Source organism: Salminus brasiliensis, chromosome 8, assembly GCF_030463535.1.
Source record: "Salminus brasiliensis chromosome 8, fSalBra1.hap2, whole genome shotgun sequence".
Taxonomy (NCBI): domain Eukaryota; kingdom Metazoa; phylum Chordata; class Actinopteri; order Characiformes; family Bryconidae; genus Salminus; species Salminus brasiliensis.
In genome coordinates, this window is record NC_132885.1 from 21,948,534 (window position 1) to 21,971,423 (window position 22,890).

The following is a 22,890-nucleotide window of genomic DNA, read 5'->3' on the forward strand; positions in this document are numbered from 1 at the left end:
TCAACTTTTGTCATTCTGGATTTAAATTCAGTAGTAAACACAAAATCAAACAATATAATAGACAATTTAATAGACTAAACAGCCCTGTTTAGAACAGCAGGTTTTAGTACCTGTTCCTTTATTATACACTAAGGTGTATTACTCAGATTTCAGACCTGGACAGACCACCAAAAAAAACTGACTAGGTTGTCGTGTTTCACAGTTTGTATGCATTCCAGATACCCAAATGCATGTGCAGGTGAGGTTTTCTAAATATGTCCCATTTAATTGTCCATCGTTCTCCCACTGAGACGCAGCGGATTATTAAAGTGGCGGCTGCAGCCTGTAAGCAAAAGGTCATGTCACTAAAACAAAGGAAAGGCACTGTAAGGCTCACACAGGGCACTTCAGAACTGAATTTGCATCATGCTAATATTTTTTGGACCCCTCCCCGCCATCTCTACCCTTATTAGCGCCAGTATAATTCGTAAATAATATTTGTCCATCGTTTTGATAGAACTAGCCTTTTTTATATAATATTTCTGATAGAATCTGGCAGTTGTTATTTACATTGTGTGAAACTTTCATGATGAATGGACCAATAGAAATGCTCCAAATTAACTTGGAAATCTTTCTACACTGACTTCTGTTGAAAGTTAAGAAGGAGGATATATAATCAGTTTTCCTCACTCACTCTATCGACTGTTGAAACGGCCACTGCACTGCTAGCATATAAACAAAATGCTGGCCATTCAAACTGTCTGGGGTTTTAGAAAAATGACAGAAAAAGGCTCAATCCTTTAAAATAAAACATATCCTGCACCCAGTAGCTCGAATCTGTCATATGTCACTTGATCAAAGCTGGCAGGCTTTTATAGCAGACATTTTGAGAATGACGCCTATTAAACGTTTGAGTCGAGCTGTCCTCTTAGAACAGTAATTTAGCTAAAAGGGCATTGTGTCTTTCTTAAACAAACGACACATCGATTGCAAACTTTTTCGTGTGAATGACGTCAACTAATCGCTGCCGCCTTCAGCCTCGTCTCAATATCCTTAAGTGAGCTGTTGGCAGCTAAGGAGTCTCTGCTACATGGTCCGGTGGTTTCACATTAGCGGGGCAAAAAATGAGCCTCTAGAAAGAGAACGTCAGCTGAGGTTCCTGCAGTCGCAGTTTCTTTGCTTTGGTTTTTGTGATTAGACACATTCTATCAGCAAAGATGAGAGTGACTGCACTGGACTTCAAACTTTGAAACCAAGTTGAAGGCATGCAGAAAACCTCAAGGTACAAAAACATTCAGCCATGTTCCATTAGTAAGGCTTGACTGTGTATTTGCAGTCTGGGGCAGTGGAGCAGCGTTAAGATCCCTCCGTGAGAATGGAAGTGTGTGTGTCTCCTGTCTTCATTAGTATGCTGCGGAAAGTGCAAGCACTCCCAGAGAGCACACTAGCTGTGTTGGACTGCCACTAATTGCCTTGCCACCGTCTCGCCTCTCAAAGAGCCAGAGCAGAGAGGCTTCACAGACGCTGCCGGAATCAGAAGGAGGTCGATGCGCGCACATACACACGCACACATACACCCTGCTGACTGTTTCATCTCCATTGTTCATACTGAGAAAGTAAGACAGCTGACTGTTTGGAGCTATGTGCAAAATCACTTTGTAAAGACTGATATGGTTAAATGTACACTAAAATAAAGGAAGGAGTATATCAGCAAAGTGCAAGAAATAAAAAAAATCACAGTACTGTGCTCATAGCTGGGGGTAATTCATATTTTCTAATATTCATGTAGTCTCAGCAGTGCACGTTCAGGGAAGCTCTCTGTTCTCTGAGAACCCTAGGTAGCGTTTTTTTAATCTTACAATAGCAGCTTCAATATCAAGTCTGACTTGTAATAGGGAGAATGGCTCGGCCTGCTGCTAACTGCACTATGTGACTCTGAATAATCATATATAATTGTTCTGCTTGTCCAGAAATGCATGTATATGTGTTTCCTTTAGGGGGGGCTGAGAGTGTGAATTTCACTTCCTGACTGTAGGAGGATGCCTAGGAGCAAGAATACCAATTCCTCCATGTTGCTTTAATTAAGAGACGCTTTTATCACTATTCAAGAACAGTCAAAATTCATTTGTTTTGCAGAATACCCTGTAATATGATGACTTCTTTTGAATTGTATGTAAAATACCATTGTTTGATGTGGATTCTGGACCAAACTGTTCCTTACCTGACCCGGCTGCAGAGTCACGATGTGGGCTCTGGCTCTTCTGAAAGCAGGAAATCTGCACAGATCAGGTTTAATCACACTGACCTGGCTGAACACACTGGACTCTTCATATGGTATACGTGTTGGGTATAGACATTCAACATCTTCAGGGGAAAAGAGGTACCATCGCTTTCTGAAAAGAGATTTATTTTTATCAGTATTAGCAAGAGTCGTAGTTTAACCCTTCAAAACCTTTAGTTTTACGCAGAAGAGTTTTGCACAGTATTGCTGTATAATCTTCTACAATCATTTCTCCCTCTATCAGGTTAGTCTTTTAGTCCCTGCTGAAGAAAAGCATCTCCACAGCATGATGCTGCCACCACTGTTTCATCAAGCCAGAAGATTTTACTTCTCATGGTCTGAGAGTCATTCAGGTGCCATTTGGCAAACTCCCAGCAGGCTGCCATGTGCCTTTTAGTGAAGAATGGCTTCCATCTGGCCACTCTACCATAAAAGCCTGATTGGTGGAGTGCTGCACCGATGGTTGTCTTTCTGTAACTTTCACCCATCTCCACAAAGGAGCTGTGGACCTCATTTATGGTGACTATTCTTTGTCCCTAATAGCTTAGTTTGGCTGAGAAGCCAGATCTAGGATTACTGTTGGTGGTTCCAAACTTCTTAAATTTGATAACGATGGCAGCTACCCTGCGCTTCCTTGTCTGTGCCCTCATACAATCCTGGTGTCTCAGGTCTAATTCTCTTAACCTCATGACTTGCTTTTCACTCTGACATACACGGTCATCTGTGAGACCTTTTATAGAGTTCAGGTGTGTGCCTGAACTCTATTAGACATTGGTGGACTCCAGCCCCGAGTATTGGACTGTGGAGCAGTTGAGCTGTGTTCTCAGGATGCCGTTCAATCCAATAGCTTAGGGATGAGTTAGTGTGATGCTTGTGATCTAGAACTAATCATCCAACATTTCTTCCAGACCACAGGTACCAGCTTCGGACTTGCTGCATGCCTCAAACTAGCTGCCTACCCTGCATTACTGACTACATTAAAGCTTACATGGATCCTAACTGCTGCTATTATTATCATTATTACCTTTAACCATTACTTTCATTATTCTAACCATCACTACTATTGACAATATCAATACACCTGGGCATAACAAGCACGTGTATATGATGATACAGTACTTTATTTAGTAATTTATTTAATTAAGTAGTTTTCATAGAAGAAGGATGCCCTCCATGCTCTTGTCTTTAAGTGCAACCAACTCCCCAAAGCAAAGTTCCAATATCTAGTTTAGAGCTTTCCCAGTAAGAAGCTGGACTATTTCTTGTGTGTGTGTCCCAGGTTTTGAATACAACCCTAAAGCTATATTCAGTGTTTGGAGGTTGTAAGGCCTTTCTCTGTACCATTACCTGCCTTGGATTTGAAAGACAAGATTGTAGCCATAGGTGTCAAGATGACATGGCGTATTAGCACCACTAGTCCCAATCCAAAGAGTGCTCTCTCGTCCATCACGGCCAGAGTAGCCAAAGTCTGACCACACCAAATCCTGCAACAGATCAATTTCTAAACTTGGATTAAAAACAATCTGTATAAACAGCAGCACTTATGATGAACTATGTGGCAGAACAGTGAATTTAGATAGAGCCAAACAGAGAAAATAGACACCACATGACCACCTCATTATCTTTGCTTTCGTTATTTCATCTATTGCTCCATAATAGAACAGTTGTGATACAGAATGAAAAATGAGCATATTTACTCTTTGCACACCACATTTCCTAACTATGTGAGCTGTCAATCATTTTCTTTCAAAGTAACAAAAGGGAAACTGAGAAAGTGCTAGGGGAAGCTGCCCAGCAACCTGGATAATGAAACCATTAACATATCCAGGAGACTGTAAATGACAGACTGTGCAATCTAGGCTTTCAGCAACTTTTAAATAGCACTATTCATCATTTAAGAAAAGCTCATGTCTGCCAGTCTCACAGGGCTTGGCGTTGGCAGGACTGCTGTCAAAAGAGAGAACACTGGCAGCTCATGAGCATTTATTATCATTTACAAAGAAGGGAAAGAGAATGTCAGAGCCACACATTCAGGTCAAAGCAACCTTGGGGCGAACTAATGCTGCCTCTCCACCACTACTGTCTCCAGACTAAACACAACGCAACATAAGGCACCATGAGTGTTGAAGACAGGAGCTGGAAATACACACGGAGTGATTTAGTGAGTTTTCTAAAGACTCCTTTAAAGGAGACTTCAAATGTGTGATAATGTAGAGACTGTTCAAAACAACAGCAGCAATAGAAAGTAGTGAACATGAAGTTGATATCAAACGTTATTTATCATGAGTGATGAATATTAGATGAAAATCGTGCCCTTTAGTCGAAACCAGGCTGGAGCAAATGGGCCGACACCGAAACAATGACAAAACTTCCCATCCCACCCACATATGATCATTTAATGTCAGCATTGATGAACTAATGTATTAGTGGGCCTCTTAACTGGGAACTCAATAGAGAATTCAGAACACAGTGACTTCGGCTGCTATTTGAGATGCATGGGTGAAGGGAGATCATTATGGCATTTAACAACCTTCGAATAGCTTAGACATTTTTCAGTTTACTGCAATTCAGCTTTCACCGAATACCCACATAAAGTACTTTAGAGATCAGGGCAGAGCGCAAGAGAAAAGGCATTAATGATGAAAACAGCTGAATTAATTCAATGACTATTGATCCCAACAGAAACACTTGCCTGCATTTCACTCTGCTAACACTGAGGTTGCAAATGCAACTGCTCAGTCTAATGTGATTCTGTGAAAGTAGCTCCATTATATTTGTTTGGGTATTAAAACAGCAGTTATAACTCCCTGCAGTTGTGCAAAGCAACGCCATGCAAATAAACAGGCTAGGGATGTCCCGATCAGGTTATTTTGACCCCCCCCCCCATCCGATATGATCCGATCTCTTAATGCTGAGTATCAGCCGATATGATCTGATCTTTGTGTTTGTATGAATAATACATAATATTACAATTAAGCAATACAGTTTAGATAAGCTGTGCTGCTAAGTAGTACTTAAGTAAAATCATTTTATTTTAGTACCAGTTTCTATAAGGAGACATTCTGGGCTGATTACTTTAGTTTAGTAGTGACTTCTCTGTGTGTTTAATCCAATGTGACTCACCTCCTAGCTCTTGAAAACACACTCAAGGCAAGTCACTTTGTGTGTGTGTGTGTGTGTGTGTGTGTGTGTGTGTGTATGTTTGTGTTTGTGTAGTGTCTAGACTGATCTATGTTGTTGTTTGTCGACTACAGATTATATGATATATATTATATAAAATAACTTTTATTGAGAGATAAATTTGCTATGATTTGGGTTTCTATGGCATGTGTGTATTAGCATTACCGTTAGCCTCCACTCGGTTCTGAATACACTCTACAGGGCAATCTTAAAAAAAAAAGGCACACAGTTATCCTGCCAGGAAAAAAAACAGTGTTTACACTCTAGTTGTATAAAGATTCAGGTATTATGGTCTGTTCTCATGTTCCACTGTAAAATAGCTTCACACTCCTCTACTTACCGTCTGAGAACACATAAGTGCTCCCGGCTGAACACTCTGAACACTGTGGTTAAAAAAAGACGCTGAACTGGATTGGGATTAAAAAAGCCGATACCCAATCCACCAAAATATGCCTGGTCGGTCCCAATCTCAATCTCGATCGGATCAGGACATTCCTAAAACAGGCTCATGAAAAACAGAACTGGTTCTGGCAGTGCTTAGGATACTGCTTGAGAAGAGAAGAAACAACCAGAAAAGAATACACTGTAAGACAGAGGGACATGTGTACTGTAGGTTGCGTTACCTTAAACATTGTGGTCCTCTCCTGAAAGAGCAGTATAATATACTTATAATCAGCATAGGCCCAGTGCTCTGAAAGGGGATAGGCAGCAAATGGGCCCACAGATGAGTCACTACTTCCTCTAGTCCAGCACAAAAACTCTGCAAGGGTGGCTTCGACATAGGAGCACTGGGTTTCAAAAAGAGGACCTGGTGAAGATTAAAGAAAGACCAAATTGAAATCTAAATTGAGAGAGACAGGCATTGTTAGCACAACCTCCATCAATAAGTCCTCAAAGACCATTTGAAGCCAGACTCTTCTTGTTCATTCTAAACCCAGCGCCTATCGATTCAATACAATATTTGAAAGAAATGCGCAATTTCTACAACCTGGAAAGTCAAAAGCATGTTATAATGACATGAGGTTTCATTTATCAACTGTCTCCTGCCTTTTGAAAGTGGATTGGTAAATTAAAAAAGAAAAGAAAAAAAAGTAAATGGTTTGATTTGCTCTCTCATTAGTTTGAACAATGCGCCAGTTCCGGTGTGCGGACAGCAACGATAATCAAGTGTGCTAAATTACATCTTCTGACTGGGAGTGGGAGTTTCTTGTCAGAAATCATTGCTGTAAAAATTGATTCAGCAGTCAAATTAACCAACTAGAGTATTGGAAGAAATGTCTACCTTTGTCATGCTGACAGAGTAAATTATCTGCTGCTGCCACTGATGCACACCAAAAGGGGCTTTGACCAACCAAGTAAGCAGTCAAGAATCTCAATTCCCTGCTTAGACCTTTTAAAAAAGATATTTAATGAGCTTGTTGTACCGTATATTGTCACCATGCAATCAATAAAGAACCAGATTTGTAAAAGAGACATGTGCAAGTGTGAAGAACCTTTTAAAAATCTTAAAGAATATTCACACTTCTCTTTTATTCACACGTCTCTTTTACAAACATGGTGCTTCTTTGGCATGACTCACCAGTGAAGCACCACTTGAAACAAAAGTACTGGGACACCCAAACTTTAGATTCATATGTGCTTGCTGAATATCTCAAAACCTGATATGGAGTTGGTCCATCCTTTGCTGCAGTGTCCACTATTCTGAGAAGGCTTTCTCTAAAAGCGCTAGATGCTGATGTTGGGTAACAACCTGGTTCACGGGCTGCGTTTCAACTCACTCTAGGCTTGAGATAGGTTTACGTTTAGGCCTCTTTTAAGTTTATTTTCACTTCACAGTAACAGCACAATTACTTACAGTTGACTGGAGTAGCTCTAGAAATGCAGAAATTTGACAAACTGACCTGGTGGACAGATGCCATTTCTATGACCATGCCATGTTAACAGTCAATGAGCTTTTTTGTAGGACCCATCCTACTGCCAATGTTTGTCTAAAGAGACTACATGCATGGTTATCACAACACCAGGACTGAAAAAAGAAGCCTGAAAAACACACTTTTGTCAAAAAAACATGTCAGAAAGGACACAGAGAGGACCTTCCCCAGAACCAGCGCCATAACTCACCCATTCAGTCACTTCCCTTCACTAGTTTTACCCCCTTAGACTTCCACAAATACTGACTTACCAGAAACGGTGGATCCACAACCCTCCATTGCAACATAGTCTGATTTTACAATGGTAAATGCCCAATCCATGATGCACTGATGTTTACCTATGTATGTTTCCTACCACAAACTGTGGACTGAAGTAAATGTTTACATGTTTAAATCTACTTGGAACCGCCTGAAGCTTGATTAGGACCTTAATCAGACTATGAAAAATCAAGCCATGGTGTTCACATGAACTTAATCAGACTAATATTAACCATGGTGTGCATGCAAATTTACTTAATAAACCTCTAACGCAGACATAATTACAATGTTGGCTTACAGAGTCTGTGTCAGATTTAGGGACCATCGAAAATCTACTACGACCATCATCATCATCATCTTTTCTATAAGTACATCTGCTGTTGCATCCGGGAACATCACTGATGATGTGTCCAGAAGCATTCAAAGATGTCCCAACAGAGGCACTACTACTGCTACTACTACTATTAATAATAATAACTCAATAATTGTAAACAGCCTCTAAATTTCTTGCAGGTAAACACAGTGATTGGATGGTTCTGACAGTGACACTTTTCACTCAGGTCTTGGCATTCACTGATGCGGACTACAGTACTGTGCTATTAGCACTTAACCCTTAATGAAAATTGTTCTTAGGGACTGTGTAAAGTCATTCACAAAAATTGTAGGAGTCAGTCTATCAGCTGTTGGAGTCAGCACTAGACACATGGCTGTGAGGATTGGTTTTCGTAGCATGATTTGTGTCTGAAGGCCATAAGTCTTGCGTTTTGGGCACTTGAAATATAAATCATGCTGAATTTCGGGCTAGTTTCGAGTACACAGATTAGGCCCAGTCTTGTGTTAGTGATGCCAGCGGTGAAATGGTGAATCACCACTGGAAATTCCTTTTAGTCTAGGATTAGCCTTAATCCGGGTGTGGGAAACCAGCCCTATAACATCATTTAGCCAGCCATCAAAAAAAAATGTTCAAGTTCCTGCTTTTGTTGGTTCAGATTAAACATCTATATGTAAAATCCCGTACCTTTCTCTTCATTGCGTTTTCCAATGCGAAAACACACAGACTTCTCTCCTAGACAAAGTGCCAAATTCTCCAGAGTCCAATCTCGTCCTGGCCAGTCATCAGTCATGTTGAGGAACACGGCTGGCCTGTGCAGAAACTGGATGATCCTCTGCACCTCCTTCGGGCTGAAAGGTTTGGTGGCCATATCTGCAGAGATTACTGGAGGAAAACATCTTTTGGTTTGCATACATTCACTGAACCTGACAAAACACAGAGCTGCTCACTATCACTATCTCACTAAATTACTCGTAATCACATGATGTATTGAACATGCCCTTTTGGTTCAGTCTGACACCAATAGTTAATTCATAAAATTCAACCATCACAAATGATGGTTGCTTTCCTTCTTTCCTTCTTTATTTACCAAAGCTCTCCTGGAAGACACCCAGCATTTAGCTAGTACGCTACCATCCAAGGTTTAGTAATCAGGGCTAGCTAGCTCTATTAAAGGGAATCAGGGGAAAATCAGGGGAGCTGCTGATGAAAGTGAACATGCTCATACATACAGAGGCAGGCATTAGCTATCTAGTACCTCTACTGAACACAACACACACTCGCTGAGAACTGTACTAGATAGCTAGCTAATGATGGGAAGGGCTTTTCTTCTCTGAAGCGTGAAATCAATGTATAATTAGGACACGTGTCTACAGTGTAGCTTAAATGTTTTTTTTTAAATAACATGTTTTTGCAGAAATGTGAAGAAAAAAAAAACACGTGAAAAAAACCCTTTTAATTACTTTCAGCACAACAACACGTTTTACTTTCCAAAGGTAGCAGGTCTCTAGCTAACTAGCTAGCTAGCTACAGCTACCTCGCTGACTGTTCTGCTTTTCTTTTCTCAGTTGTGCAAAATAAAACAACAACAAATGTCTAGCTAGCTAGTAATATCGAGTTTTTAAAGAAATCTCACATTACTGCAGTCACACGTGTGCACACTCGTTTACATGCCCTGAACAGGCACAGGACTAGTACTTCCCGTCCATTTTCTCCCTTGTAAACAAACTCACGTGAGAGCTCAGGCTGTGTTTTTCCCCAAACGGACCGGAAGTGAAACAGCGGTCATGTCGGCTCTGCCCGCTGTGAGACCGCCCTTCACGGCAACACCGCTCAGATCCAAGATGGCGGCCCCAGCGCTGCAGTTTCACAACATAGTCGTCACGTCCGCTGGCGGCGCCGCATGCGTGGTAAAGTTTGAATTGTGGCCGTGTTGACAGCGGCTGTTTTCGCTTCTTTTTTTTTTTTATCGACGGGCGCAGACGGTTCGTCTGCGTGTTCTTCACTGGATCGTATAGGAGACTGAATCCCAGCAGATACGAGGAAAACACAGCCCGCAGCAGCAGCAGCTCGCCGTTTCGATGGGTGCTGTGGAGAGCACGGAGGGGGAGAGGGAGCCTCTGCTCGGCCCAAACCAGCCGCAGACAAACGGCAGCCCTCAGCCAGGCAACGGCAGGGTGTACGCGAGGAGATGGGTGGTTCTCACTCTGTTTTCGGTGCTGGGCTTTTTACAGGGGATGGTCTGGAACACCTGGGGCCCGATCCAGAACTCAGCCAGACATGCCTTCGGCTTCACGTCGACGGACATCGCTGTTTTAGTCATCTGGGGGCCCGTGGGATTCATCCCATGGCTCTTGTTTGTGTGGCTGATGGATAAGAAAGGTGAGGTCTTTTTGTTCCAACACGAGTCTCCACCAACCAGCCGCAGCCGGTGCTGCTGCTGTTGCTGTTGCTGTCCTTCTCTGGGCAGCCTGCTGTAGTTACCCGCCTGCTGATATTGACTAATGTTGGGTTTTTACAAGCCCAGGGCATCTTTAGCTAGCGTAGTCCAGCTTAAGTCTAAGCACCTCATAAATTACAGTGATTGGACATGGCTGTCAAGGCGTGTGCTAAAATATGATTATCCACATCTGCAGATAGAAAAGCCATCGATCCCTTCCTGCCTCCCTCCTCTCCTCCTCTAGACCAGACAAAAGGCATGTACCAAAACACTCCAGTAACACTTCAGCCTGGGGCTCATCTGCCCAGGTTCACAAGTGTTCTCCAGAAACTCTTCAGTAAGAATGACAAATGACAGCCTCTCCTCCCTTTCCCTGCCCTCACCTCTCTCAAAACAAAGCCTAATGCTAACCAAAAGGCCTCGCTGTCTCAGACAGAACAGAGGAATATGGCTGGTTGACCTCATGTGATGTAATCACAAAGAAAAAGAAAGAGCCAGATGGAGTTAAATGTGGGTCATGCAGCAACATTGAGTAGGCTTAACCCGGCTAAATCAACACCGTATTTGACACTTTGGCAACGCTGGATTACTTGGGGATTACTTGAGAGTTTTGATGCCCGTGTTCTCCCATTAAACAGGCTGTTCTCCTCTTTAAAGAACAGCAGAAGTTTAGTCTTGACCTCGTTTGAACATTTCTATAAAGTTGAGACTTGGCTAAGTGCGGGACTTGTGAAAGGTCAGTCTTCGCTGAAGCAATATTGTAACCATAAAAGATCTTGACAGCTGCTTTGTCATGAAACCAGTTCCACATAATCACATGATGGGTAGTGCGAGTCAGCAGGTGATGCTTTACTTTAAAAGGCCACACCTCACCCCTGACATGATCCGTTTTTGTAGGGCACTAAAGGGGCCTGGAAAGTTGAGGGCAGTGTAAAACTCATTTTGATGAAACGCCTGCGACTCGGTTTCCAGGAATGATTGCGTAATTCCTCTTTGGTTATTCCCATTTCACGTGTACATGGGTTATGGAAAGGAGAATGTATGGCAAACAAACTTTCCCTCCATGCTAAAATAATCAAGGCCCCACATTTACATTTACGGCATTAAGCAGACGCTCTTATCCAGAGCGACTTACAAAGGTGCTTTGCTATTTACCCAAGAAAGACCTTAGCTAGTTAGAATAGACTAATAGTTCAAAGATACCTCTAAGCTTAGACATTAAAGGTAAAGGTGCACGTATTTGTCACTGTATAGTGTACACTGTACAGCGAAATGTGTCCTCCGCATTTAACCCATCTGTGGTAGTGAACACACACACACACACACACACACACACACACACACACACACACACACACACACACACTAGTGCACTAGGGGCAGTGAGTACACACACACCCAGAGTGGTGGGCAGCCAACTCCAGCGCCCGGGGAGCAGAGAGGGTAAAGGGCCTTGCTCAAGGGCCCAACAGTGGCAGCTTGCCAAGCCCGGGAATCGAACCTACAACCCTGTTATCGATAGCCCGGTGCTACTATTACTATTACTACTACTACTATTACTATTACTAAGCACAAGTCAATAAGGTGACCATACTACTCTGCTATTCACCCAAGTACTCTCTGAAGAGGTGGGTCTTTAGTCTGCATCTCCCACCCTATCAGAATAGTAGGTGTTCTTGCACCCTATTAAGTGTATTTTAATAGGAATACACTACTATTGTAGTGTAGTTATCTGCCTCAGTATTAATCACTGTGTTTAAAACTCATTTAGATGCTTTTAGAGCTCTGTTCATCATTCCTGAAGGTTCTTTTATTTTATTTCACTTTCCTACAAATTAGGCGAGGCAGGTTAAGTTGCACAGTAGTTAAATAATGATCATTTATTCCGTATTTTAATTAAAGCATCTGTTTGAAAGATTTGGACAGTGATTCCAAACTTTGAATGGCATTATATGTGCTAGAGTTCTCAAACTCAGCCCAAAACCCGGTGTTTGGTGAGGCCCCATCAGGCTCAGGTCAGGCACTTGCTCGGCTAAAATGAAAATATGTCATGTAGGCAAAAGACTACAGCCCTGTGTCTACATCTATCCATTCATCTATGAAATAATAAATGTGGCCTCTTTTGGTAGAACATGTGTGTGCGCTGGAGATCTTCTCTCTTCAATAAAAATGGAAAGGTCTCACTATGCTCTTTGCCTAATGCAACCGGAAGAGAAATGGCTTTCATTATGAAGGTCTGCAGACGATTTCCTCTTTCCAGAGGGAATTAACAGAGCCTGTGGACTGCTTTTACTAAGGGATATTTCTTTTACACTTCCAGTTTTATTGTAACTGCTCGCTGTGGGAGGAGAAACATATCACAGGAAATTGGTTAATATCAGACTGCAGTGCAGCTTGTATTGCAGTACACCTTTTTATAACTTTTAGAGCTGCATTACTGTGACTTAAGCAATTACTGGGATTAATTATGTGCTGTGTTTGGTTTGTGTGCTGATTACAGCTGGAACAGCACATATAAATGTAGAACACAACATGGTTTCGTGTGATTACCAAACACATGACCAGTGTACTGACAGGGTATGCATTTAAAATTGCTGTTATTCTGTTGAAACCTCCTTTGCAGTGTCAGTGATGTCTTAATTAAGCCTCATACCTCTAAAAAATGGAGAGACCAATAGGGCAAAGAAATAAAGTAATGCAAAACAGGCGAGCACCACACATCATTTATTTGATCTCCAGTCAGCGTCTGTTAAAGAAATGGAGGAAAATTAAATTAACGTGATTTATCACTTTCCGCAGATACAGTCAATCAGCCAAGACATGCTTGGTATCTGATGTGTGCTTCTTGAGTTTACATCAGGAGATTCTGGGCTAACGTTGCTAACAAACACATGCCTTGAACTGTCACCAATCTCCTCTCTGTAAATATATGCTAACATCTTCATTTGTTTTCTTTAAGCATTGATTGAAAAGCTGTGTAAACATGCTGTTTTTTTACAGTTGTGCATGGCAAGCACTGAAGTGGGTCATACTTCGTTCTAAACCACATCAATTTTCTTTTTTAACAAACAAACAAAGATCTGGATGCATTTTGAGTGGACTGAGACATTTTGGTGGTTTATTTACAGAGAGGAGATTGGTGACAGCCCAACTCCAGTGTTTGTTAGCAGTATTAGCCTAGCATCTCCTGTTCTCGCTTTAGATACCTGATGTTTTAGCTAATCGACTGCGTCTAAGGTAAGTGCTCATGTAAAATGGTTTTGTTGTTGCCTATTCTACCCGTTTGTACAAAGTACAAAGTATTCATTTTATGTGTAGACTTACAGAACATAGGGGGGAGGGGGAGAAAATGGAACATTCAGAACTTGAGATTTAGAGAAATGAGATTCGTAAGAATTGTGAAAGTAACGTGGTACACCACTGAAGTTGCCATAATGAGAGAAACATCACTTTAAACATTCGTCTTCGATAGATGGTGGGAAAAGAGAAGCTTGCATTAGTTTTGATTGAATCAAGGTGCCGAAGTCCAGACCTCAACATCGTTAAATGCATTTGGGGTCACTTGGAAGGTGAAAAACAGAAAATGCTTCAACAGCATTTTCAAGGACTGAACTCAAGGATTGAATGCATGAAAGCCATAAAAAAAGTAAAAGGTTAAATGCTGATCATTCTGATATGATTTAACCGTCTATTTCTGTTAAATATATTTGCTGCTTTCTTCTTGATGCTAAACAATGAATAACTTGTACTTGACCCCTATGTTCATGATTCAGTTTTTAATCCAAATGCAGAAACTATTGCAAATCATTTGTAAACCGTTCAACAACAATTTTAGTTTTGTGGAGTCCAACAGGGCTCTATCTTAGGGTCTAGCAAACTTTGACTTATGTCAGTAATGTAATTATGAAGTGAAGAACTAAATTATGGGCCAATGAACAAGGTCTAAAGAGTGAATTACTGTTTATTTTCGTCACATTACCTCTATTGTTTGTATCAATGGTTACAAAAGTTATATTTAAAAGATTAAGGAACTTGATGATTAATTCCCTACGAACAGATTTACCCTACAGTATCTGCTGTGCCTCAACCTCGGCAATACAGTTAAAGTTCTTCTTTTTTTGAAGACCGGACTATTTCAGCGTTATGGCAGGGCTTTCTCTGTCTATGAAGGAATTGAAACTGCCAGAGAGGAAAGTGTCGGTTTCAAGCTTCCCTTAAATGATGGTCATGTGAGTTGCATTGGGAACGGACAGGTGGAGAAGGAATTGAGTTAGACAGGAAACGCTGCTCATGTTTTAAACATTTCTCTTGGCCTTTCGCTACAGAAACGGGCACATCGCTGCGGCCTATCTTAACTCAGAATGCTTAGGCTATCTCAAGGACACATCAGGACATCTCCAGATTGCATTTAACATCTTATTGATTAGCCTATGTGGAAAAGCACACACTTAAAATTAAAATACCCCGAAAGGGTTGTCTGGAGGAATGCCACTTTGGGAACCATTTTTGTTAAAGTGTTTTTTTTAACTTTTTTTTAATGAAGTTATTTTTTGAAGGAACTCCACATAAGATAGCACAATTCAAACACATGTTGCAAACAGACTTGAAATACAGAAATACATTGTTGGACTATCAGGGCAGTTTCAGATACTGCCTCAGGCTGTAAGACAACCAGACAGACAGTAACAAAGTTTCAGTATTAAAAACAATTGGGCATTTCAGATCATTTTAGAACTAGTTAATTAGTTATTATTGGTGACTGGTAATTAGTACTAGTTTTTCATTTTGAAGTATATGCTGTTGATATATGACGATGTAATCACAGACTAAAAAAATCTAAATTAGTAGAATCTAGTAGCCACAGATTCTTAAAAACTGCTATTCAGATACTCTCCCGAACTGAGTACAGGGCTTTTTATTCAACATCTGCTGCACTTCATCTAATTAAATCAGTCTAATTACACTGTTTGTAATGAATCCTGCTGCTGATCAGTGTTTATTAGGCACTAATAGCATCCTTCATATGCTTAGAAAAGCATATTGTCACCACAATAACAAAATGTATCACGATATGATAAAATACTAACTAATACTTCACGAACTTGAATTTTTGACCTTCTGTGTGTTGGACTGGTGTTATCCACTATACTATCCTGGGGACTAGGGACTATGCATGTGTCAGTACTAATATATTTTTCCATTTATCAGTGAAAAATGTCTTACCTGCCAACATATCATGTACTCATATTCCCAGTGACATAGTAATGGGATGACTATAAGGTTAAAACCTGTAGTTCTTCACATTCTGTACACCACCTACATGTAACAGAGCTCTAAAAAAGAGTGCTCTTCCCTTGTTGTGCTCTCTTGCAGTCTTATGGAATCTGAATATTTGAAGTGACTTTCAAATCAGCTTTTATGATAAGTATGGATGAACTTGCTCACTGACCGTTTTCCTTCTTGTCTTGTGGTGCAGGGTTGCGGGCCTCTCTGCTGCTCGCAGCATTCCTCATGGTGCTGGGCTCTGCCCTGCGGAGCGTTCCCCTCCCTGACCTACAACTGAGGCGCTGGTAAGACTCCAATTCACAACGCGCCATTTCACCCTGCATTTATTTCCAAAGAAAAATTCGGAAAGGTCCAAGCAATTTTCAGACCTCGCTCTGGAAGGATTTCAATTCAGTTTAAATTGCGCACATTCTGTTTTGCCCTTGGCTTCTTGGCCGTGATGAGATTTGTGTCATAAGGTGGAATATTGTAATGTTTAAAAACCTTGCATTTTTGGAAATGCACTTTTATTTGCTGCCGTGTAATATGCTTGTAAAAGTGGAGACAAAGCACACATTAGACCGACAGAGGACATTTTCCAGATTTCTCAGGCTTCAGAATTGTTTTTGGTAGGTTTTAGGCTTCTGCTGCCTGGGCTTTTTATCTGCAGTATCATGTTTTGCCATAAGAGTGTTCTTTATATTAACATCAAAAGTTAAGGTTCCTAAAAGCTTTGTAATGCTGTAAGTGTTTTCTGAACTAGAATATTCCTTAATTAACAAGGGTTCATTAAAACCTATGTAACTTCCAAGTTAATGACTCCTATTCATGCTATTCATATTTATAAAGTACTTTTTGCGAGTGTGTGTGTATGCACAAATATTGCGAGTGTATGTATGTGTGTGTGTATATATATATATGTTTGTTTGACAGTGTTGACTGGTCAACAGTTCTGATAAAATGCATCTAATAAAATGCATCTAAATGTGGCACAGTTAAACTGCAGCATTTATGTTCTCTATTGTTAATGTAGAGACTGAGGGGTGAGGGCTCCTCAGGGAGTCAGCTATGATCTTAAATGCTTCAAAAAATGCTTCAATGACATTTGATGAGGCTTTATGTTGTCGTTTTGTAGTTCTGTTACATTCTATAAGGCCAAAAAAGGTCTTAGAAGAAGAAGTTCCTTATTTATTTCCCCCCCCACTCATATATGCGGAGATGGCCGAGAAATACAGGCAGCTTTACAAGCTCTGGAACTGGTGGGGAGAGAGTATTCCCTTATGAATATGATATGTTCAGAAAATCTCTCTTTTTTTCCTTTTAGACATAATTGTATGTCTGATGAAGGATCAGGCAAGGTTATCTGAGTGACTTTGGATTGAGGAAGTAATTTCATTAGGCTTGCTACTGTTAATCCTCCATGTATTCCTTATTATATTTAACACTGAGCTCATTTCTGATGATGTAAAGCTTCTTTTTAAGATCTCCACTGAGGGCAGAAATCTTATTTCCTTAACGAGAAGTATGGAATAATGTTTAGCGGTTTATTGAGTGTCTTCTGATTCTGAGCTCATGCTTCTGCAGGCTAGCAGATAATCAATGTACAGTGAATTTCCTATGCATATAATTGTGTCGTTGTTATTGTCTTCTTGACAATATTGTGATTTACACGAGGAGAGCAGAAATACTTGCTCTAAATAATGAATCATTGATCAAGTGTGTTGTTCAGGGGTGACGTTCTGTATAAAAAGTGATGTAGTGTTCAGAATGGCTTCATTTCAGAACACTTTGCTTTGGTAGGCACTGGAAATTCTATATTTTTACGGAAGTCAGTGTCCTTTGTCTGTAACCCGATTTACATGTTTCAGTCCTGTTAGCATCCAAACCAACAAACAGGAATTCAGAAGAACAATGGTATTTTATGATGGTGATGAAGTCATGGTGGTTTATAGACAGATAACCTAATTTGCTGTTGCTTTATTTGGATTAGTTTACAAATGTTTTTGTCTGTTTTGGACTTATTATGATTACAAGTTAGATTAAAGACATGGTTAAAGTGAATTAGCTTTATAAATTCTAGGAAACAGTATTGTGGGTCGATGCTCATATTCAATATTTTTATGTTCTGTATATAGGCTATACCTGCCTACTGCTGATACATAATACAGGTATACACTCACAGAGTAATTTATTAGACAGACCTGTATCTACTCAGACATGCAATTATCTAAATAGCCAATCATATGGCAAGATTGCAGTGCATTAAAATCATGCATATACAGGTAATGTTCACACCAACCAGAATGAGGGGAAAAATGTGATCTCACTTTTTTTGAGTGTGACATGAACGTTGGTGGCAGATAAGTTGATTTGAGTATGTCTAGAACCATTGATCTTCTGGTATTGTCAGGACAACGGTCTCGAGAGTTTACTCAGAATAGTGTAGTAAAGAAAAAACATCTGCGGTTTTGCGGACAATATTGCTTTGTTGACGAGAGACATCGATGTGGGATGGCAAGGATGGTTGGAGCTGGCAGAAAGGCTACAGTAACTCGGACAACTTATTTAAATATAGTGGTTTCACAGCTGTTTCAGTGGTTTAAACACACAATGTCAGATTAGACTGATGGAAAACATAGATAAAAAAAGGCTGCCCAGTTCTGGATGAAGAATTTTTGAACAAATAAAACAAAGATTAACTTGATTACGACAGAGACAGAGAGGAACGGTTCATGATCATGATTCTGCTTCATATGTTAAACATGGTGGAGGCACTGTTATGGCATGGACATGTATGGCTGCCACTGATGTCAGTGATGTTAATTGGTAAAGGGATAACCAAGAGACGTAGCAGGGTGAGTAGAGAGTGTGTAGAGCTTTACTTTCTGCTCAGATTCAGTCAAATGCTGAAAAACTGAAGGGATGGTGCATCACAGTACAGATGGAAAATGACCCAGAACATACTGCTAAAGCAACCCAGGAGCTTCTTGCAAAACGTCCCTTACTGAAGATAGAAATACCTACAAACAGCAACTGAATCCTGACAAAGTATCTCAACTGCTTAGCAAACTCAGCAGGTGGTAATGGCCTTGGATTCCAGACTTAAAGCAGTCATTGACTGCAAACAATTTGCATCCTAGTATTACAGATACGGTGTATTTTCATGTTCTCTTGCTTTTGAGTTAAAAAGGACGGATTGTGTTAAAAGTAGCTTGTTTCTAAACAGTTAATACTAGTCATTCAGTATCAGTTAAAAAGATCTGCAAAACCTTATCATTTACCAAATACAGCTTAAGTATTAAAACAGTTTTAATTTGTGTATTTATTAATCTTTTTTTTTTTCAATACCAATATCATGCATCCCTGCTTTTGTCAGTGTGAAACAAGCAGTCAACCTTTAACATAATTGATAAGTGTTGACTGTGTTTTAATCAAGACCACTGACCAGGATCTGACTATAGACTTTGTACAGTCATGTGGGAAATTGGCCTTTATCAGAAATGCACAAGTCTTGAACAAAATGTCTAAAGCTTCCTCTGTTCCTAGACAGATTGATTTAAGGCTAAGCCTCTGCAGGCAGCAGATGCCAACACTTATGGCTTCACCATTGGGCACAGTACAGAATTTCATTCTTAGTGTGTCATTGTGTCACACAGTTTATCGATTGACCAAATGAGTTAGTGTGTGCAGTTTGCTCTGTTTTACTTTCTTAATGTTTCCGCAGCACAGGTTGTGCTTTATACAGTGTGGTACAGTGCAAAACATGTAGACGTACCGTAGCGCTAGCACCCACCCCCCCCTCAGATATTCATCAGAAGTACATTATGCAGCACTGTATCAATGTTATTTGGAGAGGGAATGGAATGACAGTCTAATATTAGTTCGGAGACTTTATAATTCACACACAGCAGCTCAATTTTACAGTTTTTCTGACACCGTAGGTGTCATTTGTAGCTATAAACTCTGAATTTATGTAGTGTGTTTCTAAGCCTTTGATTCAGCCTGTAGGCTTATGTATTGCCAGGCAGAGGTGTTGAAATAGTTCACCATGCATACCATGTCTTATGACCCTGTGTTATTGGAGCCACTAATCCTCTTTTTTTATGCTCATTAAAATTAAAATGAAAACATAGAAATTGCCAAAAAGGACAAAGGTAAGTCCTCTTCGTCCACCAGTAGGTGTCAGCACTTGCATTGAGAATTGAGTGGCTAAGTGGTCTTCAGCCTAGAGAGAAGGAAAGGTTTCCTTCTTGTGACCTTATGTCTTTCTTAGAAGTAATGAGCATGTGTACTGAAACATCAGGAGCTCTGGTTAAGGAGATTGATTCCGATTGCAGCTATGACATGAGTTACCCTGCCACAGGATTCACTGTCAGACAGTTCAAGAACATCACTAAAACCGTCAAACCAATGTCTTTTGTATCAACATCACTGAGCACTCTGAAAAGAATGGCTGTTAGCTCAACTTAGAAACTAAAAGGCTCCCTCGATGGTAGATAGATGAGCATGGTTTGGAGAGGAAAAAATGTGTGTGCATAGCAAGCCCATCATATTTGATGAGCTCATGAGCCGTAATTTTCACGGAGCTCTCGTTGGTGGGGTATTTTTGATTCTTCTATTTGAATAATCCACTGCTCTGTCTGTCTGTCTGTCGTGCTGGTGCAGGACACCTTTGAGGCATAGCTTTCTGCAGAAGAGGTGTGAGAACATCATTATTGCGCTGGCCTCTGATTGGGAATGCCAATGATTGCTCTCAAATCAAAGCAGATTGTAATCGTCAGGGCAAATGTATGCAAATAGCAAGCAGAGCCTCTGATTAAGGGGTACTGCTTGGGTGCTGTGGCCGAATTCCTGATTATTTCGGTCTTAATGTGTCAGCAGGAACATCTGCAGCCCTGCCAACCGTATTGCCATGGCACAATGAGTGCCATGACTTCATCAGAGCATAGGAAAATTACCAGCCATCACAGCAATAGTGCTCCTGGCAGCCAAACAGAAGTCTACCCTGTTGGGCCGTCTGTTTCTCCACAATGGTTTAGACCTGATCGCGTCATCAAAGCCTTTGTTGAACAGGCCAACAACATGAGTAAGAAGCTCACCGTGTTGGGACTTCACAGCTAAAACTGCCTTGGTTTCAATAGGGATGTTTGATGGTACAAACTGTCACGCTCATACAGGTGCTTTTGTGAAGTAAATATAGGTCTGAAACCTATAGAGACCTTGCCAGGTCCTTTCTTGCACAGCTATACCGGGTGGTATTTGAGATCGGGGTTGCATCAGCTGTGCCAGTCTTACAGGCTATTAGAGCGGAGTAATGGACACATTCTGTCCGAGGGCTGTTTAATCAGAGGGTATTGAGACTCCCTCTGCCACTGCTTATCGATATTTGTTAAGTTAATAATCTCGGTCTAAATTGCCATGCTCTCTCAGTCGAAATTGCCAAGCTCGCTCACACTTCCCTTCTTTCAGCTTTTCCTCAGCCTCACTCCCATATCTGGAGTGGTGGTTGTGCATCGGCTGATCCTGAAGACAGATCGCACAGCGGGGCTTCAGGTCACCCATGAACAACTTTTTGCCTCCAGTAATTAGAAAGGGAGTGAATTAGCGCAGTGAATGGAACTCATTGGCCCCTGCTTCGATCCAGTGGGTGAAATCTGATGTTATCATTGTCTGGCTTTATGCCAGTTTTAGCATAATTTTCGTATTCCTTCACGCAGTAGTTGGCAACAGTCTTGAAGTCGTAATGATCAGCTTTGGGTTTGGGATTTGGAATCAGCTGCGATCCAATTATGGGCTACGTGAGCGGTGTCGCAATGAGTTCTGCCGTTAATGCAAATGTGGTGGGATTCTGCTTATTCAGTGGAAGCTCTGTCTCCATCCAGCTTCCAAAACAAAGCCTTGCCACTTGCCTATTTCATTATGGAAAGTGTCCGCAAGGGGGGTTTAGCGTGAACACCAACATCACAGTCGCTAGATTAAAACTGAATAGCATATTAGTTGGGATTTGAAACTCTATCACAGTAGCAAAGTCAGATCAGAACGTAAAAAAATGACAAAGAACACAACAGAGAGGAATAAAGGGTGAGGGGAAATCTTTTTTTCACAGGATTTCGGAGAGTAGATCAGTGCATTTTAGTCATCGGTCTTACAAGGTAAGACATGCTAAGGCTATTTTGTCATTCACTGAGGTATCACTGTTGTATAGTTGGAATGGTTTATGACCAAATCTACTGACCATAATGTTTCAAATCATGAGATTTCAGGTATGCTATGACAGTGCCCCCCCACCCCACCCCCACCATCAAATTAAATCACAATGGATGTGGCTTTTTGCCCATACCACAGCTTTTATTGACCTTGAAATTGTGCTCAAATGTAAGAACATTTTGGCAAATCTGGCTCGACAGGACCCAAGAGTGGTATTCAGATCTGACCCAGGTCTCAAAGTGGTAATACCAATTAACCCACCCATACTCCCGACACTAGGGGAGTAACGACTTAACACGTCTTCACCAATGCATGCAAAGCCAGCCAGCCACCGCCCTGTTTTCAAACTGCCACCAATGTGGCATTTCCGGGCAGTGGCATTTCCGGGCAGTAGCACTGCCGCGCTCTGCCTGTGCTAACTAACATTGCCTCAAGAGTGAGGTGAGGAGAGAGAGAGCACCATCTACCCACCTGAAGAATTGATAGCAAAGCAGCATGCTATGCCATAGGGGCAATGTATTAGACTGCTCAGCCACTTGGAACCCATGTATCTCCAATTTTGCCATAATTTTGCATAGTTTATAAAAGTCAGCTGCTCTGAACAGTGTCTGTAACATTTTATAGTTGCATTTTGTGGCATTTTGACACCAAATCCAAAGGTTCCATTTCAGTATGATTATGCTGCCTTGTAAACTTCAACTCAACACTTGGAAGTGCATTAAATCCATGTTATGCAAGTGGCCACTCGCAGCAGTAAGGGAGGAGGCAACAATAAGCAAGACAACAATGTTTGACAACCCAAACAATAGATTTTCTAATCCGAACCACCTTGATGCATCAGATGAGTCACAAATCATCTTGTGGAGAGGATGTCCTGTCCTTCATGTTAACCATTTGTCATGACGAGATAAAATAAGCTATTGAAATGGATGGAGAAAAACATTTAATACTGACATTTCAAGATTGTGAGAACCGTGGAAAGCCGCAATGACGTTTAACAGGACTTTGCAGCCACCAG

The 22,890-nt window shown here is 41.0% G+C and overlaps 2 protein-coding genes across 3 annotated transcripts in view; one reads left to right on the forward strand and one right to left on the reverse strand.

Annotated features, from left to right (window-relative positions):
• Positions 1-9,811, reverse strand: part of hspbap1 (hspb associated protein 1) — a 13,642-nt gene extending 3,831 nt beyond the window's left edge. The window contains exons 1-5 of one of the 2 annotated variants that reach the window (XM_072686131.1): positions 9,694-9,811; positions 8,648-8,845; positions 6,064-6,248; positions 3,608-3,744; positions 2,201-2,372 (exon numbers count right to left, since the gene is read on the reverse strand). In XM_072686131.1, the coding sequence (XP_072542232.1) occupies positions 2,201-2,372; positions 3,608-3,744; positions 6,064-6,248; positions 8,648-8,831 (678 nt within the window). In that variant the 5' untranslated portion in view covers positions 8,832-8,845; positions 9,694-9,811. The other variant, XM_072686130.1, reaches the window with a different exon arrangement.
• A 61-nt stretch (positions 9,812-9,872) lies between these two features.
• The window catches only part of slc49a4 (solute carrier family 49 member 4), a 47,993-nt gene continuing 34,975 nt past the window's right edge, over positions 9,873-22,890 (forward strand). Inside the window, exons 1-2 of the mRNA XM_072686128.1 lie at positions 9,873-10,342; positions 15,877-15,970. Of these exons, the coding sequence (XP_072542229.1) occupies positions 10,042-10,342; positions 15,877-15,970 (395 nt within the window). The 5' untranslated portion in view covers positions 9,873-10,041. The remainder of the gene's footprint in view (positions 10,343-15,876; positions 15,971-22,890) is intronic.